This window comes from Pseudonaja textilis, chromosome 2 (assembly GCF_049901715.1).
Source record: "Pseudonaja textilis isolate UNSWEBS1 chromosome 2, rPseTex1.2, whole genome shotgun sequence".
Taxonomy (NCBI): Eukaryota; Metazoa; Chordata; class Lepidosauria; order Squamata; family Elapidae; genus Pseudonaja; species Pseudonaja textilis.
Genome location: NC_141991.1, coordinates 139,347,188 through 139,372,841, shown reverse-complemented (window position 1 = coordinate 139,372,841; position 25,654 = coordinate 139,347,188). Strand labels below are relative to the sequence as shown.

Genomic DNA, 25,654 nt, shown 5'->3' with positions numbered 1-25,654 from the left:
GAGTCCAAGGGTGTGTTACGAAATCCAGCCTGGTTACTAACAGCCTAATTTTATTTTTTCCCCTCCTGGAAACATTCAAAGAGCCTACCAATGGGATAAAACCAATTCTTACTCGTTTAACAGCAACCCCCACCCTAGCCTCCATCTAGAAAAGATTGCCTGTCCCATCTCCCCGCCCCCAATCTTTCAAATTGAGTTGAATTCAGGCAAAACATGGAAATTGACTGCTGCTTCCTTCTTGGATATTTTTTCCAACTTCCCCGACCAGCTTAGAGCCTTTGTAGTCTATCACACAGCATTAACCAAACCCATCAAGCTCAGACTTTGCTCTACCCACTAAGCAGGCCTGGTCAAAGAACCAATTCCCTGGAAGGCTAAAACTATTTTAGTTAACATCAGCTCCAAGGGGAGAAACTTGCAAGTATGATTGTGCTGGACCTCTTCCTTCTTATAATCCAGAAAATCGAGAGATGTTCCTGCCTGAGCTATTTCCAAAAGTAATCTCATTGCTTTGGACTTTAAAATGCCTCAGCCTCTTTTGCCTAGGCAACAGTTTCTGCATATCTCTTGACAAGGTCATCTGCCTTACTGCCTACACTTGAGATAATGAACTAAGTGGACTTTTACTAAGTAGGCTGATGCCGAAACAAATCCCTTTTCTCCATTGCTATATTTCCATTCTGGTCAGTAGGGAAGACACTTACTAGCACTGAAACAAAGTTGATCAGTGAAGAAGGAATGGAGCAATCTGATTTGCCTCTGTCAGTCCTTTCGCTTGCTTTCTTGCATTCTGGGTTGCTTACCCAGGTCAGTTGTTAAATACTGAACCAGGCTGCGTTTCCAAACCATACAGGTAGTCCTCGACTTACGTTTAGTTTGTTTAGTGACCGTTCAAACTTACAACAGCACTGAAAAAAGCGAGTTACCATGTTTCAACTCTTACGACTGATGCAGCATCCTCGTGGTCATGTAATCAGAATTCAGATACTTAGCAACTGACTCATATTTATAACGGTCATATGATCATTTTGACAAGCTGCTGACAAGCAAAGTCAACGGGGAGACCAGATTCACTTTAAAAAACTGGGTTACTGACCTAACAACTACAGTGATCCACTTAGCAGCAGTGGCAAGAAGAGTTGTAAAATGGGGCAAAATTAACCTAACAAGTGTCTCACTCAGCAACATAAATTTTGAGCTCAATTGTGGTCGTAAGTCAAGGGCTACTGTATTTGGCAATCAGCAAACTCTTCAGCTCAGGAAGGTCAAGGCATGTGCCCTTTTTTTCTTTTTAATTAGCTTAAAAGGATCAATGCATGCACATTTTTCACAGGTGTGATTAAAATAATGAAAATCACTTTCCTTTAAACAAAGAACATTTAAAAACACTGTAAATTCTGCAGAAAAAAAAACCCTCATTCATCTTCTTTTCAGAACCCCCATAAAAACGCTTTTTCGTGTGTGATATGTAAATTTAAAAACTAATGCATAATGCAGTTAAAAACTAATGCACTTCTAAATATGGAGATTTTCAATTCATCCAGGTTATGGTTGTCCCAAAGATGCTTTTTTCAAGAGGCACCTGGACTTTCTGGTTTTGCTTTGAAGACGCTTCTCATCCAAGAATCTCTGACTGGATGGTTTGCATTTATGAAGTGGCACAACATAGGAGAACAAACCCATCAGGACAAGATTCAACAGTCCATCTGCATTTAAAAGAGAAAGGCTACTCTTTTGAAGACAGTAAAGACAGTACATTTTGGAAATAGAGGATCACTGGTTTGAAAGAGGGGTCAAAGAGACCCCCTATGTCAAAATTGAAGAGCCCCCTCTCAACAAAGGGGGAGGGACATGAGATTTGTAGTCCTTTCAGCAGTTCCAAGAAGGCTCCATGCCCATTTGCACTACTCAGGTGACCCCGAGGACACAGATAAACCTCCAAGTGGCCTGAATGACTCTCTGGAAACAATGCAAATGACCAGCTGTCTGCAAGGAGTATAAATCCTTCCATTCCCCACCACCCACTCAGAGCTGAAGAAGCTTCTTGGATGAGAAGTGAAACATCTTAAAAGAAAAAGAAGAAAGTCCAGTGACCTCTTTAAAAAAGCACCTTTGGGATAATGCATTTCTGCTTGATTGGGGCAGCCTCTTCAAGGGTTTATCTTTTCTCATACCCTGAAATAATTAAAAAAGCATAATATCTCACTGCGGGAGCGGGGGTTGTTTTAAGGGATTCACAACAGACGCACAACTGGTGAAGAATTTTCCTCTACTTGTGCTCTCCCTGTTGAATTGCAGTCTCCTAGTGAAAAAGAGTAGCAAAGTTTACCTGCAGGATACCAGCTCAGGGCCTGCATAAGAAAGCTGATTGCCCACAACTGCCTTCCTGAATTCCATGACTCCTTTTCACCTGACAGGATGGCAGACAGAAACTGCAACCTGCCATGGTATCTAATCAACAGATATACTGATTCCCGGAGGCCAGAAATAAGGAAGCCATCATGCTGAGTGGCACCTCTATCCATCACTAATAGCCGGTGAGTTTACCATTTTTTTAAACATTTGTGTGGGATGATATAGTTGCGCAAGATGTGAGTCACTTGAAATATTACTAAGGAGAAATGTCTTTGGTTAAGGAGAATTCGCAAGACTGTGGAACTGGTCTCTGAATTAGGAGTAGCAAACAGCCATGTCAAATTTGCAAATGTGTATCCAGTCTGACAACTGGAAAAATCTCAAGAAGATCACTGGGTCAGACTTCCCCATTCTTTGTTTTCTTTTACCAAATAGCAGCCCAAATGTTGGGTCTGCAAGAGGCAGTGTTTCTGAGAATGACCTGCATGAATTTTCTTCCTTTCGCAGATGAGAAGGAAGCGGAACCTTAATGTAGGTTTCTTATCAGAAAGACATATGGGCTTAAGGAAGACCAAAAGAAAATGGCCAGCTGTGTACAGGAGATAATGGGCACCAGAAAGGCCCAAACTCCTCTTGAGGCAATATTTTTATGACAGCAATTGAACACTTACAAATTAGTTGCACATGTTCAAGTGTTCAAGAATTCTTTATCAGGCAAGATGATTCCAAATAAGAAAAATGAGCAGAAGGTAAAGTCAAATTGGGCGTAATGTGCACAGCGTAGATCTAGCTTTCACTTCAATCCCCCTCCTTTTGTCCCCCGGATTTTTATCACCTTGATTAATGAAGAAAACATTGAAACTTGAAAGCCTGCACATGCACACCATTTGGTACATCTTCGGGTGGCGAATAAAAGTATATGCCTTTTGGAGTTTAATTTTTCTCCTGGCTAGCCTAGGAGAAAATAATTTATAGTACTTTTGTTTTTCACATACAGTACTGTTCTAAGCACTATTGAACAGCCACAATGACTGGACACACAATACTAATATATTAATATTGCAATAGTAATATATTAATATATTATAATATATACCTAGGAAAGAATGATTCTAGGCATATATACAATTTCAAATACTAGTTCCTTAAAAAAAACCAAATGAAGTTGATTGACAATATATATTTTCCCTAACCATAAAAATTAGATGTATACATAATTTTTGTCGCAGTGAACATATTTTATAAAATGCAGTCAAGATTATCAGCCTTAAATCTGACCGAATATAATTTGTCTCCATCTTTCTGCAGCAAATGAAAAAGAAATTATTTTCTCAGTGAACAAATCATTTTCACAGCAGTAAAAATAAAAAGAAACAAACCAACCACCAATTTTCCATAGAGTAAACCAAAAGTGGATGCAAGGAGAGAACAAAGGGAGCAATTCAGATATTGCCTTTTTATAAAAATGACACTGATAACGACCATTGTGTGCAAGAGAAGGGAACGGCCCACAGCACAAATGTAGTATCTTTAGTCATACATTACTGTATGTTTGCTAGAACATTTGGGTCCTTCTTTCCCAGAATGATTTTTAAAAATCATTCAAAACAGCATTCGTGAAAATGAATTGCCATGCTCCGAATGTTTTAGAAGGTGATATGCAAGAGTGTTTTTTAAAGATTAATAACAGTGAAAATATTTTGTTATGCAACAGACATGTTTTTAAATTGATTTTTAAATCAAGCTCCAGCAAAAGGTAGTCCTTGGGTTATTCTTAAAAGAATAAAAACAAGACAAATTTTGACAAACAAAATAATTAAAATTTTAAAAGAAAGTAATGTGGAAAAAATACAAAGAAAGAAAAAGGAGAGGAGGAGAGGAGAGAGGGGAGGGGAGGGGAGAGGACAGAACAGGAGAGGGAAATGGTTTACAATCTAGGGACCTTTGTTCTCCACTAAGCTATGGCCCTCCTAACGTTTACAAACAGTTGCACTGATCTAGAGAAATAAAGGAGACTTGGGGAGTCTTGAAAACCCATGGAGGAATAACACATGCAGGAAAGAGCACTCACAACCAGAAATTCCTTGAGATGGCTCTCAATATTTTTGTTGTAGATGGTGAAGAGGGCAGCCGACACCTGGATGATAGCTTTGGCAAGGCAGTGGATATTGTTTTTATAACCTGCAGCAAAGAAATAGCAACAGTTGGATTCAATCAATATAGTGGACCATGGTATAGTGAAGTTGGGCATGCTAAAGCTATTTGGCTTAAGCCAAAATACTAACGGGGGGGGCAATATTTCAGGGGCTGAGGATATAACTAAACCTCCTAACAGCCCCATTTTACCATTTTTCTTGCCACGCTTGTTAAGCGAATCACTGAAGTTGTTCACTTAGTAATAAAGTTGTTAAGTGAATCTGGTTTCCCCCATTGTCTTTGCTTGTTAGAAGATTGCAAAAGGTGATCACATGACGATCCTGGGACACTGCAACTGTCATAAATAGGACACTGTCAAGCATCTATATGTAAATCACATGACCACGGGGGATGCTGCAACGGTTGTAAGTGTGATAAATGGTTCTAAGTGACTTTTTTCAGTGCTTTTGTAACTTCGGTCACTAATTGAATGAACTGTTGAGGACTACCTGTATGGTTGTAGAAGTTATTTGCATCTGTTTTGAGGGGGATCTTCTTAGACTACAGAAAGAATTCTAGGTACTTTTGCAAAATTAAAGCCATATTCTGCTTGGTCGACTGAACTTTAAAATTTGAGGAGGCACCTATGTACTGTGTAGAACAATTAGTAAGCTCCCAACAATGCAAGGATGTTACCCAATTTCCCTGTCTCCACAAGGCAGTTACAATCCTGATCTTTGGCTGCTTTTGCTAAACAAGGGGATTGGCCAATATCATCTGCCAAAAATTGTACTGTTGCTACCCTCAGGAAGCTTTTAAGAACTTTTAACAATTGCTTGAGCCAAAGTGACCTAATTCAATGGACTTCCGTGGTACAGCCAATGAGGGTTGACGTAAGATGACTTAACTTGGCCTCACACACAAAAGAAATGCAATTTTAGACCTGTGCTAGAAATCACCATCAGAAAAATTATATTATGGCAAGTGGGCATCAAATTCTGGACATAGCCCAAAACTCCCACTGACCACCGTTGCCTAACATTGATTCTTAGTGCAAGTCTTTTTACCTGCAGCCACAATATTGTTCATGCTAAGCTTAGCCCTGGTGATCCCAGGTAACAAGGCTTATGATGGGCTACCTGCTAAAATAAAGCCAGGTCATGGCACACACTTGAAAGCAAACCAGGAAGCCTGTAATTGTGGAGTCTGTCTGGCAAGAACAAAAACTGCTTATCCAACAGGAAATGTGCATGTGTAAAGCTTGTAACGATTCTGGGTAGTTAGAAAGTAAAAATGATGAATGATAAAAGTTACAAAGAGTTAGGCGTCTTGCAGACTTCAGCTAGAAGTTAGGAAGAGAGATGGCCTGGAGCAAAGAGAATGTGTATTAGATACCTCCTGGAGCATTCCTTAGCCAAGGCTAAGGAATAGGGATGGATAGAGACCAATAGAACAAATAGTTAGATCATCACTAAAATGTTTATTAGATGATATTTCTTATTATCTCACCTTGTCCCACCTTCTCCTTTAGTGAAAATGTATAAAGCTTTCTAAATCTTGTTCCTTGGCATTTTGGCCAGGAGCCCTTTTCCTTGGAGTACTCCAATAAAAAGGCAATCAGAAAACCTGCACCTGGTGCCTGGCGTCCTTCATTGGCTTCGGCACCAGGCTCGGATCCGAATTGGAGACATCACTGCCTCCTCCTTTGCTTAGCCTTTAACATATTAGAAAAAAGATGGAGACACTGAATTGCCCCAAGGACTGATTCCAATCCCCCTCATCCTGTTTATGGACAGAATACAGGTAGTCTTTGACTTACAACAGCTCATTTAGTGATTGTTCAAAGTTACAACGCCACTGAAAAGAGTGACTTATGACTGTGTTTCACACTTAAGACCTTTGCAGCATCCCCATTGTCACGTGATTAAAATCCGGACTCTTGGCAACGGCTTCATCTTTATGATGGTAGCAGTGTCTCAGGGTCATGTGATTCCCCCCTTTTGCGACCTTCTGACAAGCAAAGTCAATGGGGAAACCAGATTCACTCAACAACTGTATTCCTAATTGAATCCCTGCAGTGATTCACTTCACAACTGTGGCAAGAAAGGTCATAAAATGGGGCAAAACTCACTTAACAAATGTCTCCCTTAGCCACAGAAATTTGGAGCTCAATTGTAGTCATAAGTCGAGGGCTATCTATAATTGCCAGGGGTAAGGAAGGGAAATCTCACTTTATCCATCATCTCTGGCCATCACTTCTTCCAAACAAGAGGTCTGGTTCGACCAGAAGAGGAATTAGTACTTTAGGGATTCTCAGACGGCAAGATCTACAAACATTATTTTTGTTCTAGCTGCTCCTTATATGTGAATCAGATCCCGCTGGCAATTATGGTGAAAGAAAAGGGAACAAAGTGTGGTGAGGAGAAACGAAGCTGCAGGAGCAGCTATACTTGTATCCTCAGAGCGTTGACAAAGCTTAACCATTATGTTGACCTCAACCTAGATTCAGTCCTCACATTGGGCTGTGTTTTGAGTATTATATTAAATATCCCATGGTTGCTTTTCTCATTAGAGCTCACAAGAGAGGTGTGTCACAGGTCCTGTTTCTCAAAGAATTATGCTTGGCAGCCTGAGGAAGTGGGCCTTCTCTGCTCTGGTACCCATTTTATGGAATATTCTCCTCTCTGAAGTGAGGACAGATCCATCTTTCTTATTTTCTGGACTTCATCAGGTCTGGCAATCTTAGGGGACTGGTGACATCTTGAGATCCTCTATTGCTGACTGAATCCCTCCTCCCCTCCCCACTCCCTCTGTTCCACATGACCGTGTTGGAGATGTTTATCATTTTACTGGGGATTTTTTTTGCATACAACAGTGCAAGTCACTTCTTGTGAAATGGGCAGCCATATAAATTTGATCATTAAACGCAAAAGCAAAGCAAGCTTAAGTCTTCCACAACTTGGCTGCTATAATCCAGGCAACCAGTACATGGCAACAAAAAGGTGGTTCCCTGGATTTTGTATCTTAGACATGGTAGCCATAGGAAAGCTACCCCAAGTCAGGATACAGATTGTGGTTAACCTGCTGCAACTTGAGTCAAAATACAGTACAAGTCAACGTGTCATACAAACCAGATAAGACAGCAAACAAGTATATTAGCAGACATTTGAAGAGGATGCTCCATGCTGGTATTAGGTAAACTGCTCCAAACTCAATTGCAGCAAATATGACTTCAGCAACAGAGTTGTCAATACCTGGAATGCACTGGAATACATTTCTGTGGTTTCTTCCTCAAACCCCCAAAACTTTAACCTTAGACCAGGGGTGTCCAACCTTGGCAACTTTAAGACTTGTGGACTTCAACTCCCAGAATTCCTGGCTGAGGAATTCTGGGAGTTGAAGTCCACAAGTCTTAAAGTTGCCAAGGTTGGACACCCCTGCCTTAGACTGTCTACTGTTGACCTCACTCCATTCCTAAGAGGTCTGTAAGGGGCGTGCATAAGCGCATAAACATATCTACCGTCCTTGTCCTAACGTCCCCTTTTCTTTGTGCCCATTTCATGTAATCATAATCACGTTTTGATGATATCTGTTATCTAATACATGCTTGACAAAAAAATAAATGTCTCTTACCATCTATCTCAGTAAGGTAAATAGAGGAAGGATCCGAGATCAGGAGTGGCAGAGACACAGCTATGAAGACTAGGAGCAAGCAGGCTGTCTTGTAGTCTTCCTCAGGGGACGAGCTGTCTATCAGGGAGACAAAAAGGATGACGTACACCAAGAGATTTCAGAAATAAGTCTGATTTATGTTAGCAGTTTCCTTTCCAGCTCGGCTGCTCAGAAGGCTTGTCCCCCACCAAAAAGTGGGGAAAAGGAAGGGAGAATTTTTTTAAAAAATATGATTCTGACAGGCCAATAAATTAAATGATGGAAGGAGCTGGCTAGCTGAAAAGAACTGACACTGCTCGGCTCCACTTCAATCAACACGTGTGCATCATAAATAAATAAATAAAAAGAAGGCTCTACTAGAATAATGGGTGGTGGGATAGAGGACAAGAAAGGGGAGGAGGAGAAAAAAAACCCATAAGTTCTACACATCTCATTAGTGTTCCTTTGACTGAGGGGGAGACCAATGTGCCACTCTGGTGCAGATTATGTATTTGTAAGCATGTATATGCAGGAGGAAAGAGAAAGCTGATTTGATTCAGTTCATAATACAAAATGAATATCAACATTGCCCTCTTCAGGCCCCATTAATCCCTGATAGGCCACCATATTATACAAAGTGATGCCGGGAAGCCTCAGGGAAAAAGAGACTGGGTTCACAGGCCCTGCTTTAATGTGGATTGTGCTTTTTGACACAATATGTACATCCACTCATTTGAAATCCTCAGGGTTTTTTTTTCTTATTGCCTGTTTAACAAACCATAATGTAATCCAAGCATGTCATGGCACTATATATGTTGTGGGGGGGATTTGTTACACAATTGGCTTGGGGACGGAATTATTGTGGCAGGAAGAGATGACTTCAGCTGAATGGTGTCACATAACTATGGTTTCTCAAGCCAGCAGGAAGAGGAAGGAAGGAAGCTTGCAGGGAGTTTACCTCAGGCAAAAGCCAGATGCATAACAAACTACAACAAAGTCAGTTTCAGCTTGAAGCTAGCATGGCAGACACCAGAGAAATAATAACTCGCTTAGTTAATATAAATACTATACAGCTCAGAAAAAAAGGAAAATATTCAAGATAATTGGGATTGTAAGAAGATGGCAGATCTTTGAAACAGATTCTTTACTTCCTCATGCGGAGAAGAAACACATAAGCAAGCACAGCATCAGATATTGCCCTTGGTTAAACCCTTTCTGAGAACTGTATTAGGCATTATCCTTACACAAAATGTCATTTTCTGAGAAAGGGTCACAAAATTGCACGCAATTTTCAAATTACTCTTCAGAACTTTTCAGGGAGAAAAAAAAGACAAAGAAAAGAAAGAGGGACATAGGAAAAGTGACTGGTGCTTAAGCCATGGAGTCTGCATTTAATTTCCAGCCTTGAGATGGACTGGAAAGAAGTCCACAGACTTTCAAATTAGGTTCAATCAGGTATTGAGGCAGTTTGGGATTTATTGGGGACTCTCCTAAAAGATGGAGGGAAGATAAGCTAATACAATCCAGGGTTGTATAAACAGAGGCATAGGATCAAGATCATGTGAAATATTAGTATCGCTTTATAAAACTCTAGTAAGACCACACCTGGAATATTGCAACCAATTTTGGTCACCATACTATAAAAAGGATATTGAGACCTTGGAAAATGTTCAGGGAAGAGCAAGTAAGATGATCAAAGGCCTGGAGACTAAAATATATGAAGAACGGCTGCAAGATTTGGGTTTGACTCATCCAAAGAAAAGAAGAATTAGGGGCAACACGATAGCAGTATTCCAGTATTTGAGGGGCTGCCACGAAGAAGATTATTCTACAAAGCACCAGAGGGTAGAACAAGAAACAATGGTTGGAAACTAACCAAAGAGAGAAGCAAATTGGAATTGAGGAGAAACTTCCTAACAGAGAGGACAATTAACCCATGGACTAGCTTGCCTTCAGAAATTGTGGGCACTCCATCACTGGAGGATTTTAAGAAGAAACTAGACAGCCACTTATCTGAAATAGTATAGGTTCTCCTGCTTGAGCAGGGGACTGGACTAGAAGACCTCCAGCTCTATTCTATTTTATTCTATTCTATTCTATTCTATTCTATTCTATTCTATTCTATTCTATTCTATTCTATTCTAGTGAAGAAAACACAAACAGAAGCAGTAGAATGCAACTTCCGAGATCTGCAAGTGGACATCGCCCACCGCCCAGAGGCTACCATACAAGGACAAACCATGCACTACAAAGTTTGTTTGGAAGTGGGAGAACCTTTGAATGTAATTTACCAGACTCCTTGCATAGATTGCCCCTGCAACTATGTGGGACAGACGGCTAACCACCAGATTGCACGAATATGAGTGAGCTGTTAAAAGAGGAGACCCTAAATCATTGGTAGCCTCACACTGCAATGAACAAGGACATGCATTCAACTTTGCAGCTACTAGATTGTTGGGTGAACAGGAACAAAACTAGCCAGAGAACTCATTGCAGCCTGGGAAATGGGCCCCTTGTCAGACAACGGGAGTGCTGATATACCACCAGTTAGGAGTCAAGGGCATATTGGCACTAGGATACAACAATCAATGACTTAATAGTCAGTCATCAATACCCTAATTAAGAACTAAAATATACACACAACCAGGCACCATATAAATACAGCCCAGCACATATATTTTGGAGAGAGAGAAGGTCCCTGAGGATCGGCTCCAGCAGAATCCCGAAAGCTTGGAAAAATAAACCTATAGTTCTGGTGACTGACTCAGATTAGATCCGGCAATGTTATCCTGGGATGCGTACATTTATCTTCATTTGCAAAACACAAACTGTAGTAAATTTTCATTTTTGAAATTCTAAACTAAGAGAGTTATAGAACAGAGATCAGGAAAACCTTTCATCGGACTGTCAAAATGAAGGACAGAACAAGGCGATTGCCAGAAGCTGGCTTAAATGCAGTAAAGAGGGGCATAATTACTGCCTTTGGGGCCACTGATAGAATGGTAGGAGGACTGTAGTTTTTCTTACTTTCATGATATGAGCAGCAGTCTTTTTGCGGAGAAAGCAGGATTTATGGGCACACCAAGAAGCTGCTGGGACTCTGATCCTTTTTCCCTCGCTACCAGTTGAGCTGCATCTAGCATTCGCAAGATGGAAGATGGAATGGAATATTCTTTATTGGCCAGGTGTGATTAGAAATACAAGGAATTTGTCTCTGGTACATAAGCTCTCAGTGTACATGCAAGCAACAAAGTGATAAGTCATAGATCATAAATCATAAGATACAAACAGGTGATAAATAGCAATAACACTTAGACTTATACCATTTCATAGTGCTTTACAGCTCAATAATCTGGGTCCTCATTCTACCAACCTTGGTGTCATGCCCCTGGTGGAGACTGACTCTGAGGGAGAGGAGGAACAGCTGACAGGGAGTGGAAGTGTGGCCCTGGGGGTTGTGGAAGAGGCTGGGGAAGGGCAGAGGCCAGCTGAGCAGTCAGAAGAGGACCCAGGCCCATCCCTTCTCCATCCTAGGGCAAGCAGGGAGAGAGGATAAGGGAGAGACCTATTCTACTTGGGAGGAGAAGGCCTTGATTTTCTTCATGGGCTGCAGCTGTGACAACTGAATAAGAGGTCGGACATGTGTATGGGTGAACGCTGGAAACAAAGTGTGGCAATATCTCTAGTTTATGGTTCCTCTCTGAGTTTGGCGTCCTTCCCAGTGTCTTATCTGTGGATGTCCTCCAGCCCTTATCTTGCCTGGTTTGTGTTGCTTTTTTTCTTTTTCTTGTAACTGTTTGTGTGGGAGTTTTTTTGTCTTCCATCAAGAATATTCGGAGCTTGGAAGCAAAGTGAAGGAATAAAAGGGGCTGTTTTCTATGTCTATGTTTGTTTTGTATCCCACCCTGGGTCATCACACTTGGAAGGGTAGAAGATTGAGTCAACTTTGAGCCGGACAGAATTGAACTCCTGGCAGTTAGCAGAATTAACTTGCAATGCCGCATTCTAACCACTATGCCACTATGGCTCTTATGATCCTATTGGTATCATAAGGAAGGAAGGAAAGATAAGAAGATGACCTATTTCTTCTTTTGTTATATAATAATATAATACTGTATATATATAATGTTTTTGTTATAAGCAAAATAAGCAGATCACAGGTTTTTTTCTGTGAAGATCAAAGATGCTGCTGTTCAACTCTGACCTATGTTGCAGCAAAAGAGGATGAATAAAAAGACTGCTGGTCATAATTAATCAAAAAAGAATGCGCTTCCACAGGAATTGTAGTTACTTATTGTAGCAATCTAGTGCCTTGAATTATTCAAGGTGTGCAAATGATAACTCTACTCTGATCCCATCTGCCCAGATTATCTAGGCTTTGAAAATAGGAAATAAGAGAGAAGAAAATAAATATTTTTTTAAAAAAAATATGTGCTCTGAATGTCCAATGTCAATTAAATATATTAGTGCCCCCACCCCCACCCCCAATTAGGCGTGAAGCCAGCTTGGGCCAGTAACCTTTTCTCAGGCTTAGGAAGGAGGCCATGGAAAATCATAAGGGACTTATCCAGGCAGTCTCCAAGAATTGGGCATGATTGAATGGAAGACAAAAAAATCTCTAAATAAGAGATTGCATACATCTCACCCACAGAGATGTTCAGAACCCATAAATACTGTTTATTACACATACTAGACTGCCCCTGCCAACTGAGAAAGGCACAGTTAAAAATGCAAGATGACTGCATTTTCTTCGCTAGGATCTGGCAGTCGGCCTTTTCAGTACAAACAAACGAGCAATGGCATCCAAGCAGTGACAGCTCCCGGAGACAAGAGATGAAATATTTTTGCCGAGTTGATGCTCAGCTTGGAAAGGTTCCCTAAAAGAGGATCTTTTCCCAGTGCTCGATGGTATAGGATCTTTCTGTTATCGTTTGGGCTAGTTTCCAGGTAGGGGATCTTTCCCAGATATCCTATCTGGAAACTTGCCTAGATGATACAGGAAGGCATGCTGCAGCCCTACACTTTTATCTTAATGGGGCAAGCCAGTTAGTAAGCTGTAGCCTTACCTTTCTTCAGGTTGGAGAGTGCAGAGACCAGGGCTGGGTCGATGTCACAGGTGAGTCCTGCAGCTGTGGCCAGTTCAAAGATGCTCAAAGTCACCTAAAGGAATGGCAGAACCAGATCTTATGAGAGGGACAGAATTGCCGCTGGACTTTGTCCCTTTTCTCTTTCTTATAACGTTCCCTGTCAACAGGGTAGATCTGCTCTACACTGAATTAAGCAAACAACATGGTAGAATTCCAGACTGTATTACCTCAGACTGCAAATGGGCCATATTATTTTCCTGTTGTTAGAAAGAAAGCAATGAATTTTCCTGTGCTGCTAGAAAGAAAGCAACATAACTCCTCACAATTCAAAAAAAATATGAAAAGTTCACATATCTTCACCCTCCAGTGGTAGTTTTTACAAAAAGAGTACAGATTCACACTCTTTTATAAAATCAAAATGTGGTTTATTTGTTTTGGGTGTAAGCTGAAACCAGAGTAAAACTGAACCTGATGTAAAGCAATGTGTGATCTTCTTACTCAAAGGAAATTAAAAAAACGAGAACTTCTAATTTTCCCTCAGAAATTCGCTATTTCATTTCCGTTTCATGCTATTAAGCTTCATCATTATAATAAATGTACACATGTGCAAAGCTTATATTTGACACTCAGCCATTTTCTACACATTATAACTCTGGCTGTAGGAAACACAGAGACTCATGATGTAATGACATTACATCACAAATGGAGATTTGATCGGCATCACTATTTGGCTTTTTGTCACTCAGAAACCACTTCTCCTCACAAGATGAAAAGGAATTATTGGATAATTCAACATTGTTTTGTCCACAGTTAACCTAGACAGGACGCAAGACAGGTTGCCTCTACTTTTCCATCCTTGTTAAGTCTTTTGTCTCAGTAATATTTGCATATTCAGAAACAAAACCAATGAAGCAAAGCAAAAAAAGCAAAACCAGAGATATTCAGAGTAATTGCTAAGGCAGACCTAAAATAAAATGTCATGTAGGTAAGTGCTGTTTTCATTGTAAAAATATAACAACAGATGCTTGCAAGTCTGAGTGTGCCCCCTTCCCACCCTTTATCTTTGGGAGAATTGTGCAAGGTCTCATTTGAGGCATTTACTCAGGTTACATTCCTGCCCTGGATCTAGTCCTCTTTCGTTGTCTTGATCCTCCTGTCCCTCAAGGCCATTCTTTCTGCCCTCCTACACTTCGTATCATGGCTGACTCGCTATGCTTACGCATCACACTTGCAACCAGACAATAGAAACAGAGAGGGAAAGAGCAGGTTTGGGATGCAAGGGAGGCTTGGGAGGCAATTGGGGAGTCCAAGAGAGCCGACTGTCACCTAGCAATGTCTTAGCGGTCAATGTCAAATGATGGGGAAGCTCCAAGATGCTCAGACCATTTCCCAAAACAAATTGACTATAATTGAATTGCTGGACAATGAACAGTGGGTGTCCCGGGGGAAAAGAGGGATTTTATCTATGCTGCTTTGCATGCAGAAACTTCAGAACTGGCTTTGGGTCTTCTGTACCTATATGGAATCATCGGTATACTCTTGGCAAAATAATGTCCCAGGAGTTTCTTTTGCTGCATTTGCCATAGGGATTGTTGACACTTTGCATGTAGCCATGTGATACCCATTACACACACACAGCTCTCTAAATGGGGATGAAGTCCTGAAGGAATCTGGAAGAGATGCAGTTTTTAGTTTGAATTTTAATGTAGATTCATTAGTATATTAATTCTCCCAAATATAAGACTATGACTATCCAGTCCATTTCTTTGAGAAAGTGACAAAATTAGTGGGCCAGAAAAATGCTGTGAATATAATTTACTCGGTCTTCAGTAAGGCATTTGGTAAAGTAGACCACAACTTACTATTTGATAAAATAGAAAAATGCGGGTTAGATAGCATCACCACTCATTGGATTCATAACTGGCTGACCAACTGCACTCAATGTGCAGTCTTCAATGCATCTACATGGAGGGAGATAAGCAGTAAGGTTCTCCAAGGTTCCGTCTTAGGCCCAGTACTCTTCAATCTCTTCATCAATGATTTAGATGAGGGGATAGATGGGAATTCAGAAAATCTGCAAACAACACCAAGCTGGCAGGAATAACTAACACTTAAGAAGATAGGTTTAGGATACAGGGGGATCTTCACAAACTTGAACAATGGGCGCTATCTAACAAGATGAAATGCAATGGTGAAAAAAGTAAGGTTCTCCATTTAGACAAGAAAGACCAAATGTATGGGTACAGTATAGGCGGTACCTGGCTCTATAGTAGTAACTGTGAGTGGGATCTTTGCATCCTAGTGGACAATCACATAAATATGAGCCCACAATGTGCTGCAGTTGCTAAAAAGGCCAACACAGTCCTAGGATGCATTAATAGAAGGATAGAATCAATAATATCACTTTATAATGCCTTGTTTTAGACCACACTTGGAATACTGCATCCAGTTTTGGTTGCCATGATGTAAAAAAGATGTTGAGACTCTAGAAAGAGTGCAGAGAAGAGCAACAAAGATGATTAGGGGACTGGAAGCTAAAACATATAAAGAGTGGTTCCTGGAATTGGGTATGTCTAATTTAATGAAAAGAAGGACTAGGGGCGACATGATAGAAGTGTTCCAATATCTCAGGGGCTGCCACAAAAAAGAGGGAGTCAGCCTATTCTCCAAAGTGTCTGAAGGCAGGAATGGAAGGAAACTTATTAAAGGTGAGAAGCAACCTAGAACTAAGGAGAAATTTCCTGACAGAACAATCGATCACTGGAACAACTTGTCTCCAGAAGCTGTGAATGCTCCAACACTGGAAGTTTTTAAGAAGAAATTAGACAACCTGAAATAACATAGGGTTGCCTGCCTGAGAAGGGGATTGAACCTCCAAGGTCCCAGCCAACTCGGTTATTCATGAATTTGCACCATAGACAATCTATGAAAGGCAAATAATGTGTTTCTGCTTTCGAGTGGGAAGAGGAAGCAAAATACATCTGGTTAATTCAGGATCAGTGACAAAAGAAACAATTTCCCCCATTAGATTTGCTCAGGCAAGATCTTGCCCCTCTAGGATGCTACTTCAGTCGCCTGTGTCTCACTCTTCCCTGAACTTAGTCTCTACAACTACTTGCAAATGCAATTTCTTTTCTCTGATGATGGTCCTTCAGGCATACAGGCTGCCTGCCTGCTCCCCTGTCTTGTGGCAAAGCCACTTTGCATTCCTGCTGCTCCGTCACTGAAATGGGGCCACTAACTCTCTAAATATATGAACTGGATTTACATTTTCAGTTACTTCCAAGAGCCAGAAGGGAGAAGAGAAGAGGAATTAACTGATATGAAAGTCTTCTGCTGATTTCATGTAAAGCTGACAGAGAAAAGCTGGGGGCTAAAGAAAGTATTAAAACATGTATGTTTGTTTAAAGCGGAACAGGTCGGCTCCGGCTACCTTATGCCCACTTCAAGCTTCTCTGTGAAATACATGAGCTGATTTAAGCTGAGAGGCTGGTGGTGAATGACAGAACACCCACCCTCTCGTTTAGGTAGCCTGTACCAACTCAGCACCCTTGCAGTAAACACGGGGACTTATTTCCACAGATCTTTACAATTCTCAACTCCTGGCTGTTGGTTCACATTCTTCTTTTCTACAGCAAATATAAGCTCAGTTAACTTTGTAGACTGGTAGGGATGCTTTTGCCAAAAATCCAGAGCAAATTAAAATGAGATCCCCTTCCATCTTCTTGGAAGCAAATGAAAGAAAGACTATCCTTCCGCTGGAGGGCTCAAAAACATATGGCCCCCTGTGTGTCCTGAAATAAATAAAAGTGTTATGTCCTGAGGACTCTAGGAGTTCTCACTCAGGTCCACTCACTTTGTGTGGGCGTTCTTCCCCCTTTCCTCATTGGTTGGTTCTCTCCAGCAGCCAGCTATAAAAGCAGGCTGCGGGGTCCAACCAGTTGCTGATTGCTGCGAGCCAGTTCCAGGCGTGGCAAGCACGGTCAGCCCTTTATTGTTATAATAAAGTATTGTTGCACTCATGCTCTGGTTCAGCCTCTCATTGCTCAAATCTAACACTGGCGACGAGGATGGGATGGCTACCAGAAGCACCATGCAACCGCTGAGTCACTAGCCACCGATCCGCAGCCCAGAGAGAGCGATCGGCCGGCTTCAAGAGAAACGCTGATCTGCAGCCAGAGAGAGCGGTCAGCCAACAAAAAGAGCGAACGCTGATCCGCAGCCAGAGAAAGTGGTCTGGTTCGAAAGTTAGAAGCATCTGTAGCCGCTTGTTAGCCCAGCTACAGGGAAAAGTGAAGCGCTGCGAGCCGCAGCCGCTCAGTATTAGGCGCAAAATTCAAACGGGTGTCATTTGAATTTCAAACCAAAGAGAGACACAGCACAGCGCTGTAGTAAGTCACTAACGCCCACGCTGGCGCGAATCTTGACACCTCCAACGGCTAACAGCCAACGTGGTTAACCCAGAGAGAAAGAGAGGATAGCAAAAAACCTCTCCAGAGCTGATATCACTTGCAACCCACGAGCGCCCGTTGTCCCCAGAGAGATTTTTCCGCAGGTAGCCCAGCCGTTTCCAGCACCATGAGTTCCAACCCAGTATTCCCGGCGTTCAAACCAGACGAAGAGAAGTGGGAATCGTATAAGAACCGCTTCAATCATTACATCGATGCGGTCGGCCTGGCGGATGCGGGAGAGCATCGGAAAAAATCCTATTTCCTAATCTACTGCGGAGCCACCGTTTACGATACTGCCGCAGCACTCGTAGCTCCAAGAGAGTTGAAAAATGTTCCGTGGTCCGAGTTGCTTGAGATCCTCACTAACCACTACGCTCCCAGGCCTTCACAAATCGCCAGGAGGTTCACTTTCCGTATGAGGAAGCAATCGAGTAAGGAGACCATCAATCAATATATGGCCGCCCTCAGAACAGCAGCTCTGCACTGCGGGTTTGGAACATACCTGGAGGACATGCTCCTCGATCAATTAGTTTGTGGGGTCAAGGACCTCAACCTACAGAGGCGCCTTCTAGCAAAAAAAGACCTCAACCTCGCACAAGCGGTCGAGGAGGCCCTGGCGCCAAGCTGGCATCGTTCCCAGTCCATTCCGAGGAGGTGGTAGCAGAGGAAACCCTCAACGACGAAAACGACGTCCACCGCCTCTTCTACGACAGACGGCCGCAGGTAGGGGCCAAACAAGAAAACACCGGTCCACCCAAGCACATCACACTGTGCCTAGCCTGTGGGGGATCGCATCAAAGGGCCACCTGCAAGTTTAAAGGAGCCACCTGCAACAACTGCCATAAAAGGGGGCACATCGCGAGAGTCTGCCAAACCCCCCAAAGCGCTGCACACAGACTCCCTCCCTCGCACTCGGGACCACAGAGGCAAGTATTAAACTGTCACACGCACCGCCTTGCCAAGCGTACTTGCCACACTGTTAGTAAAATTTCTCTCTCTGTTTCCCTAGAAGGTAAACCGTGCCACATGGAGGTTGACACAGGGTCAGCGCTCTCGATAATTTCGTGGAACACCCTCAAGAGACTCCACCCCAGCCTATCTACCACCCGGCTTCAAAGATGCCAGTTCGGCCTGAAGGACTACCAGGGGAAGACCATTCCTGTGATCGGCAGAGGCAAGTTCTTTGTCAGTTTTAGAACTTTTAAAGGTCACCTACCTCTAGTGGTAGTGAACGGCAATCTACCCACCTTATTGGGGCTCGATTGGTTTCCCCACCTCGGCCTAGGGCTAACAGGAGTCCATGCTGTCTCAACCTTAGACACTGACTCCTTATTCGCTGATTACGCAGATGTGTTCAGCGAGGAGCTGAGGTGTTATAATGGAACCCCCATCTCATTCGCAGTTGACCCCAGGCAGTCCCAATCAGACTAAAACCGCGTGAGAGTTCCATTTGCTATTCGGCCAAAACTAGACGCTGAATTGGATAAACTATTAAAACAAGGGGTCATTGAGCCAACAGATTTCGCCAAGTGGGAGACGCCCATTGTCACACCCCTCAAAAAAGATGGTAGCCTGAGAATTTGCTCGGACTACAAGACAACAATCAATAAATATTTACAAGTTAGCGCCTACCCTGTGCCCGTCATTCAGCACTTATTACACACATTCGAGCCGGGCAGTATTTTTGCTAAATTGGACATGTCTCAAGCGTATCAGCAGTTCCCTGTTGATAACCAAACAGCGGAACTTCAGACCATCGTCACTCACAGGGGTGCCTTCCGATGCAAGCATCTCCAATTTGGCGTAAGTGTTGCCCCAGGGATTTTTCAGTCCCTCATGGAGCGGATTTTACAGGGCCTCCCTGGTGTAGTACCCTACTTTGACGACATCTTGGTCTCGGCCAGGGACAGACCCCAACTCTTCCAGAGAGTGCGAGCAGTGTTAGAGAGGTTCAGACAGCATGGCCTCAAGTTAAAAAAAGAAAAATGCGCCATTGCCACTAGACAGGTGGACTTTCTGGGTTATAAAATTGACGCCTCTGGCATTCACCCCCTGGAGTCCAAGGTTAGGGCAATCCACGAGGCTCCCACTCCAACCTCCAAACGGAGCTACAAGCTTTCTTGGGGCTGCTGAACTTTTACGCATCCTTCTTGCCCCATAAAGCCTCAGTAGCCGAACCCCTACACAGATTACTGGACAAAAAGTCACCGTGGCACTGGGGGCACAAAGAAGACCAGGCGTTTAACGCCGTCAAATCACTACTCACGTCAGAGGCGGTGCTTATCCAATTCGACCCTAACCTTCCTTTAGTACTGGCAGCAGACGCATCCCCTTTTGGAATTGGGGCGGTCCTTAGTCACAGACTTCCCAATGGCGCCGAGGCTCCCATCGCCTTTTTCTCAAGGGCGCTCTCGGCCACGGAACGCAATTACAGCCAGATCGACAAGGGCCCTAGCAGCTGTTGCGGCCGTGAAAAAGTTTCACGAATTCCTTTTGGCCATTTTTTCAACTGGTTACGGACCATAAGCCCCTCCTGGGCCTACTGGCCAGGGACAAACAGACCCCTCAGGTCCTTTCCCCTAGAATGACAAGGTGGACACTCTTCCTAGCGGCCTACTCCTACAAACTTATTCACCGCCCGGGCAAAACACTGTCCCACGCCGACGCTCTCAGTCGCTGCCCCTTACCCGCTCCGGCTGAAGACCCCGCTCCTGTCAACGCCATTTTCGAGATCACCCAGTTGGACCTGCCCATCACCGCCCTTGACATCGCCGCCAAAACCAAGGCAGACCAAACGCTTGCCCAGGTGCTCGACTGGGTGAGGAGGGGGTGGCCGGCTGGCATCGTTGATAACAAATTCACACCATTTAAGACTCGCATGCAGGAGCTGTCCAGTTTGCAGGGTTGTCTACTATGGGGCACTCGAGTGGTCATTCCGACCTCGCTGCGTACCCGAGTCCTGGAGGCGTTGCACGAGGGACACCCTGGCATCGTGAGAATGAAAGCATTAGCACGCAGCTACGTGTGGTGGCCGGGTCTAGACGAGGACATTGTCAATTGGGTAAGTTCCTGCAACATCTGTCAGGAATCCCGTCCTGCTCCCCCATTGCCACCCCTACCAGATGGGAGAGCGCCAGCGCCCCTTGGTCTAGAATCCATATCGATCTGGCCGGCCCCTTGCATGGGAAGATGTTCCTAGTGGTCGTGGACGCTTATTCCAAATGGATTGATGTAGCACAGCTATCCACGACCACCACACTAGCAATCACCAACGTGTTAACGCGCCTGTTCGTTACGCACGGACTACCCGACTCCATTGTCTCCGATAATGGCCCACAGTTCGCATCAATAGAGTTCAGCCGTTTTGCTGCCAACCTGGGCATCCGCCACATTTTCACAGCCCCATTTCACCCTGCCAGTAATGGGTTGGCGGAAAGAGCCGTCAGGACCACCAAAGAAGCCCTCGCCAGGTTCAGCAGGGATGACTGGCACCACAAACTCTCACGGTTCCTGATGAGCCAGCACTCAACCCCTGTTCAATCACCAATAAGTCCCCAGCGGAGCTCCTGATGGGCCGGCGCCTGAGGACTGTATTGGACAGACTTCACCCACAATACTGCCCTGACTCTCCCCTCGCTTCCACTTCGGGGTTAGACATTTTATGTTACAGGAGCCTGTATTTGCGAGGAATTTCGCTGGGGACCCACTATGGATTCCAGGCGAGGTCATCGCCATCACCGGGCCGAGATCGTATAGGGTCAGGCTGGAGGATGGTCGCGTCTGGAGGAGGCACATAGACCAACTGCGGAGGCGCCACAGCACCCTTGCCAGCAGGAATCCAGAGTCACCAGACGAAGGGGGGAACCGCCCCATCCGCCTCTCAGCCTCATCGCACCCAACGTCCAGTCCGCACCAACCGTCGTTCCGGTCAGCCCGAACTCGGACAACAGCGCCCGAGAGTTGACCAGCCTGATCCAGCCCACGGAACTCGCCCCAGTATCCAACCCTGTGAGTCCCGAGGATGCCCAATCCGGAGAGCGCGTTGACAACACGCTGCCGGCTCAACCGTCACAGACTGATTCTGAACGGACAGACAATGTTCCCGAGCTGCGCCGTTCCGGCGCCAACACAAACCCCCGTCTACCTCAAGGACTATGCATGTTCGCATCTGGGGGAAGGGGTGTTATGTCCTGAGGACTCTAGGAGTTCTCACTCAGGTCCACTCACTTTGTGTGGGCGTTCTTCCCCTTTCCTCATTGGTTGATTCTCCCCAGCAGCCAGCTATAAAAGCAGGCTGCGGGGTCCAACTCAGTTGCTGATTGCTGCGAGCCAGTTCCAGGCGTGGCAAGCACGGTCAGCCCTTTATTGTTATAATAAAGTATTGTTGCACTCATGCTCTGGTTCAGCCTCTCATTGCTCAAATCTAACAAACAGCATTGTGAAATCATGTGTCCTATTAATCCATGTTTTCCCTACTCTTAATCATGATGCAGTTCTGTGTTGTTAAAGGTCTGGGTAGAAAACAAACAAGGAATAAAGTTGAAAGCTGCAAACAGTGTGCTCTGCTTATACATCATACCAAGCTACAATTATAATTGCATTCAACAAATCACAGTTGCAAATATTGCTTTTGTGCTGCAAAATTTAATCTTGTTTATTTATTGATTCCGTTTACATATTGTGCTAAGACAAAAATAAGGAAGACTTTGCATTATGTGTAAATAATGAAGGCAGGACAAGAAGCAATGGGTGGAAACCAATCAAGGAGAGAAGCAACTTAGAACTAAGGAGAAATTTCCTGACAGTTAGAACAATTAATCAGTGGAACAACTTGCCTCCAGAAGTTGTGAATGCTCCAACACTGGAAGTTTTTAAGAAAAGATTAGATAGCCATTTGTCTGAAGTGGTGTAGGCTTTTCCTGCCTAAGCAGGGGGTTGGACTAGAAGACCTCTAAGGTCCCTTCCAACTCTGTTATTCTATTCTATTCTATTCTATTCTATTCTAAATTACAAGTATCTTCTCTTTGGAAATTTCACAAACAGAGGATTTTAAATGTTGGCGCCCCAAATGCTTGGTTTCCAACTATCCAACATACCTATCAAATATATTAAAACATAATCTAACAACCTACACATAGTCCTCAACTTACAAACACAATTGGAACCAGAAGTTTCATCACTTAGTGAGTCATGCCTGATTTTATTACCTTTCTGCCACAATCATTAAGCAAATCAATCAATCAATCAGAATAGAGCTAGAAGGGATCTTGGGAGGTTTATCAAGCAGAAGACCCTATACCATTTCAGATGGGTGGCTGTCCAGTCTCTTCTTAAAAACCTCCAGTGATGAAACTGTTATGTCCCTGGAACTTAAAGAAGTTCCCACCCAGGTCCGTTCGTGATACGGGGGCGGTTGCCCTCTCTCCCATTGGTTGGTTCTCCCCAGCAGCCAGCTATAAAAGCAGGCTGCGGGGTCCAACCAGTTGCTGATCGCTGCGAGCCAGTTCCAGGCTTGGCAAGCACGTTCAGTCCTTTATTATTCTAATAAAGTATTTGTTGCATCCATGCCCTGGTTCAGCCTCTCATTTCCCGAACTTAACACTGGCAACGAGGATGGGATGGCGACCAGAGGCACAATGCAACCGCTGAATCACTAGCCGCTGATCCGCAGCCAGAGAGACGATCAGCAGGCAAACGAGACGAACGCTGATCCGCAGCCAGAGAGAGCGGTCAGCAAGCAGAGAGAGAGAAGCGTCTGTAGCCGCTTGTTAGCCAAGCTACAGGGAAAGTGAAGCGCTGCGAGCCGCAGCCACTCGTTTCTTTAGGCGTGAAATTCAAACGGCTGTCATTTGAATTTCCGCCCTAGAAGTACAGCGCGGTGCTGTATTACAAAGTCACTGACGCCCACGCAGGCGCGAATTTCAAAACGCTGCCAACGACCGTTGCAGCCTAACCTAGTGTTAACCCAGAGAGAGAGAGAGAGTTGTGAAAAGCCTCTCCAGAGCTGAAGTCACTTGCCTGCCACAGGCACATAAAACCTTCCTGCTGCTGCCCCAGAGAGATTTTCTCAACAGATTATTCCAACCTGATTTTTTTTTTCATCATGAACTCCAACCCGGTTTTCCCAGCGTTCAAGCCGGATGAGGAGAAGTGGGAGTCATACAAGAATCGCTTTAACCATTACATCGACGCAATTGGGTTGGCTGATGCAGGGGAGCACCGGAAAAAATCATATTTCCTGATCTACTGTGGAGCCATCGTCTTTGATACTGCCACAGCACTCGTGGCTCCACGTGAGTTAAAAAACGTTCCCTGGACAGAACTGTTAGAAATCCTTACTAACCACTATTCTCCTAGACCCTCACAGATTGCCAGGCGGTTCACTTTCCGAATGAGGAAGCAATCAGACAAAGAGACCATCAACCAGTACATGGCTGCCCTCAGAACTGCAGCTCTCCATTGTGGGTTTGGGACCTACCTGGAGGACATGCTCCTCAACCAGCTAGTCTGTGAAGTCAAGGACCTTCACCTCCAAAGGCGCCTACTCACTAAGAAGGACCTCAACCTCGCGCAAGCCGTCGAGGAAGCCCTGGCAGCAGAGCTGGCAGCACACTCAGCCACCGAAATCCAAGGTCCTGCTTCCAAGCAAAGTGCAGTTTCAGTCCACTCTGAAGAGGTGGTCATCGAAGAGGACCCCAGTGATGCAGCCGACATCCACCGCCTAGCCCACGCCAGACCCCCGCAGGTAGGAGCCAAGCAAGAAAGCGTCAGTCCACCCAAGCACATCACCCTGTGCCTATCCTGTGGTGGATCTCACCTGAGGACCACCTGCAAATTCAAGGGAGCCACTTGCAACATTTGCCACAAAAAGGGGCACATCGCTAGAGTCTGCCAGGCCGCTCACAACTCGGCACAAAGGCACCCCTCCTTTTCACATTCGGGACCCCAAAGGCAAGTATTGAACTGTCGCACTCGCCACCATGCTAAGCACGCTTGCCATGCCATTAGCAAAATTTCTCTCTCCGTTTTGTTAGAAGGTAGACCTTGTCGCATGGAGGTTGACACGGGGTCAGCGCTCTCAATTATCTCTTGGAGCACCATCAAGAGACTACAGCCCAATCTATCCAGAACCCGGCTCCAGAAGTGCCAGTTTAGCCTGAAGGACTACCAGGGGAAGGACATTCCTGTAATCGGCAGAGGCAAGTTTCTTGTCAATTTTAAAACTTTCAAAGGCCACCTACCTCTAGTGGTAGTTAACGGCAACCTACCCACACTCTTGGAGCTTGATTGGTTCCCCCATCTCGGCCTAGGGTTAACAGGAGTCCATGCTGTCTCAACCTCAGACACTGACTCCTTATTCGCTGACTACTCAGACGTATTCAGCAATGAACTGGGGTGTTATAACGGTACCCCTATCTCATTCTCAGTCGACCCCCAAGCAGTCCCAATCAGGCTGAAACCTCGTAGAGTCCCATTCGCTATTCGGCCTAAATTAGATGCGGAACTGGATAAATTATTAAAACAAGGGGTCATTGAGCCAACAGATTTCGCCAAATGGGAGACGCCCATTGTCACACCCCTCAAAAAAGACAGTAGCCTGAGAATTTGCTCGGACTACAAAACCACAATTAATAAGTTTTTACAAGTTAGCGCTTACCCAGTGCCGTCATTCAGCATTTATTACACACTTTTGAACCTGGCAGCATTTTTGCCAAATTGGACATGTCTCAAGCGTATCAACAGTTCCCTGTTGACAACCAAACAGCGGAACTCCAGACCATCGTCACCCACAGGGGTGCTTTCTGGTGCAAGCGTCTCCAATTTGGCGTAAGTGTTGCTCCGGGCATTTTTCAATCCCTCATGGAGCGGATTTTGCAGGGCCTCCTGGTGTAGTACCCTACTTCGACGACATCTTAGTCTCGGCCAGGGACAGACCCCAACTCTTCCAGAGAGTTCGAGCAGTGTTAGAGAGGT

The 25,654-nt window shown here is 44.3% G+C and overlaps 1 protein-coding gene across 2 annotated transcripts in view; it reads right to left on the bottom strand.

Moving 5' to 3' along the window:
• NCKAP1L (NCK associated protein 1 like) overlaps positions 1-25,654 on the bottom strand; it is a 109,614-nt gene that overhangs the window by 8,894 nt on the left and 75,066 nt on the right. For both annotated transcript variants that reach the window (XM_087925491.1, XM_087925490.1), the window contains exons 27-29: positions 13,209-13,302; positions 8,125-8,241; positions 4,427-4,536 (exon numbers count right to left, since the gene is read on the bottom strand). In XM_087925491.1, the coding sequence (XP_087781617.1) occupies positions 4,427-4,536; positions 8,125-8,241; positions 13,209-13,302 (321 nt within the window). The remainder of the gene's footprint in view (positions 1-4,426; positions 4,537-8,124; positions 8,242-13,208; positions 13,303-25,654) is intronic.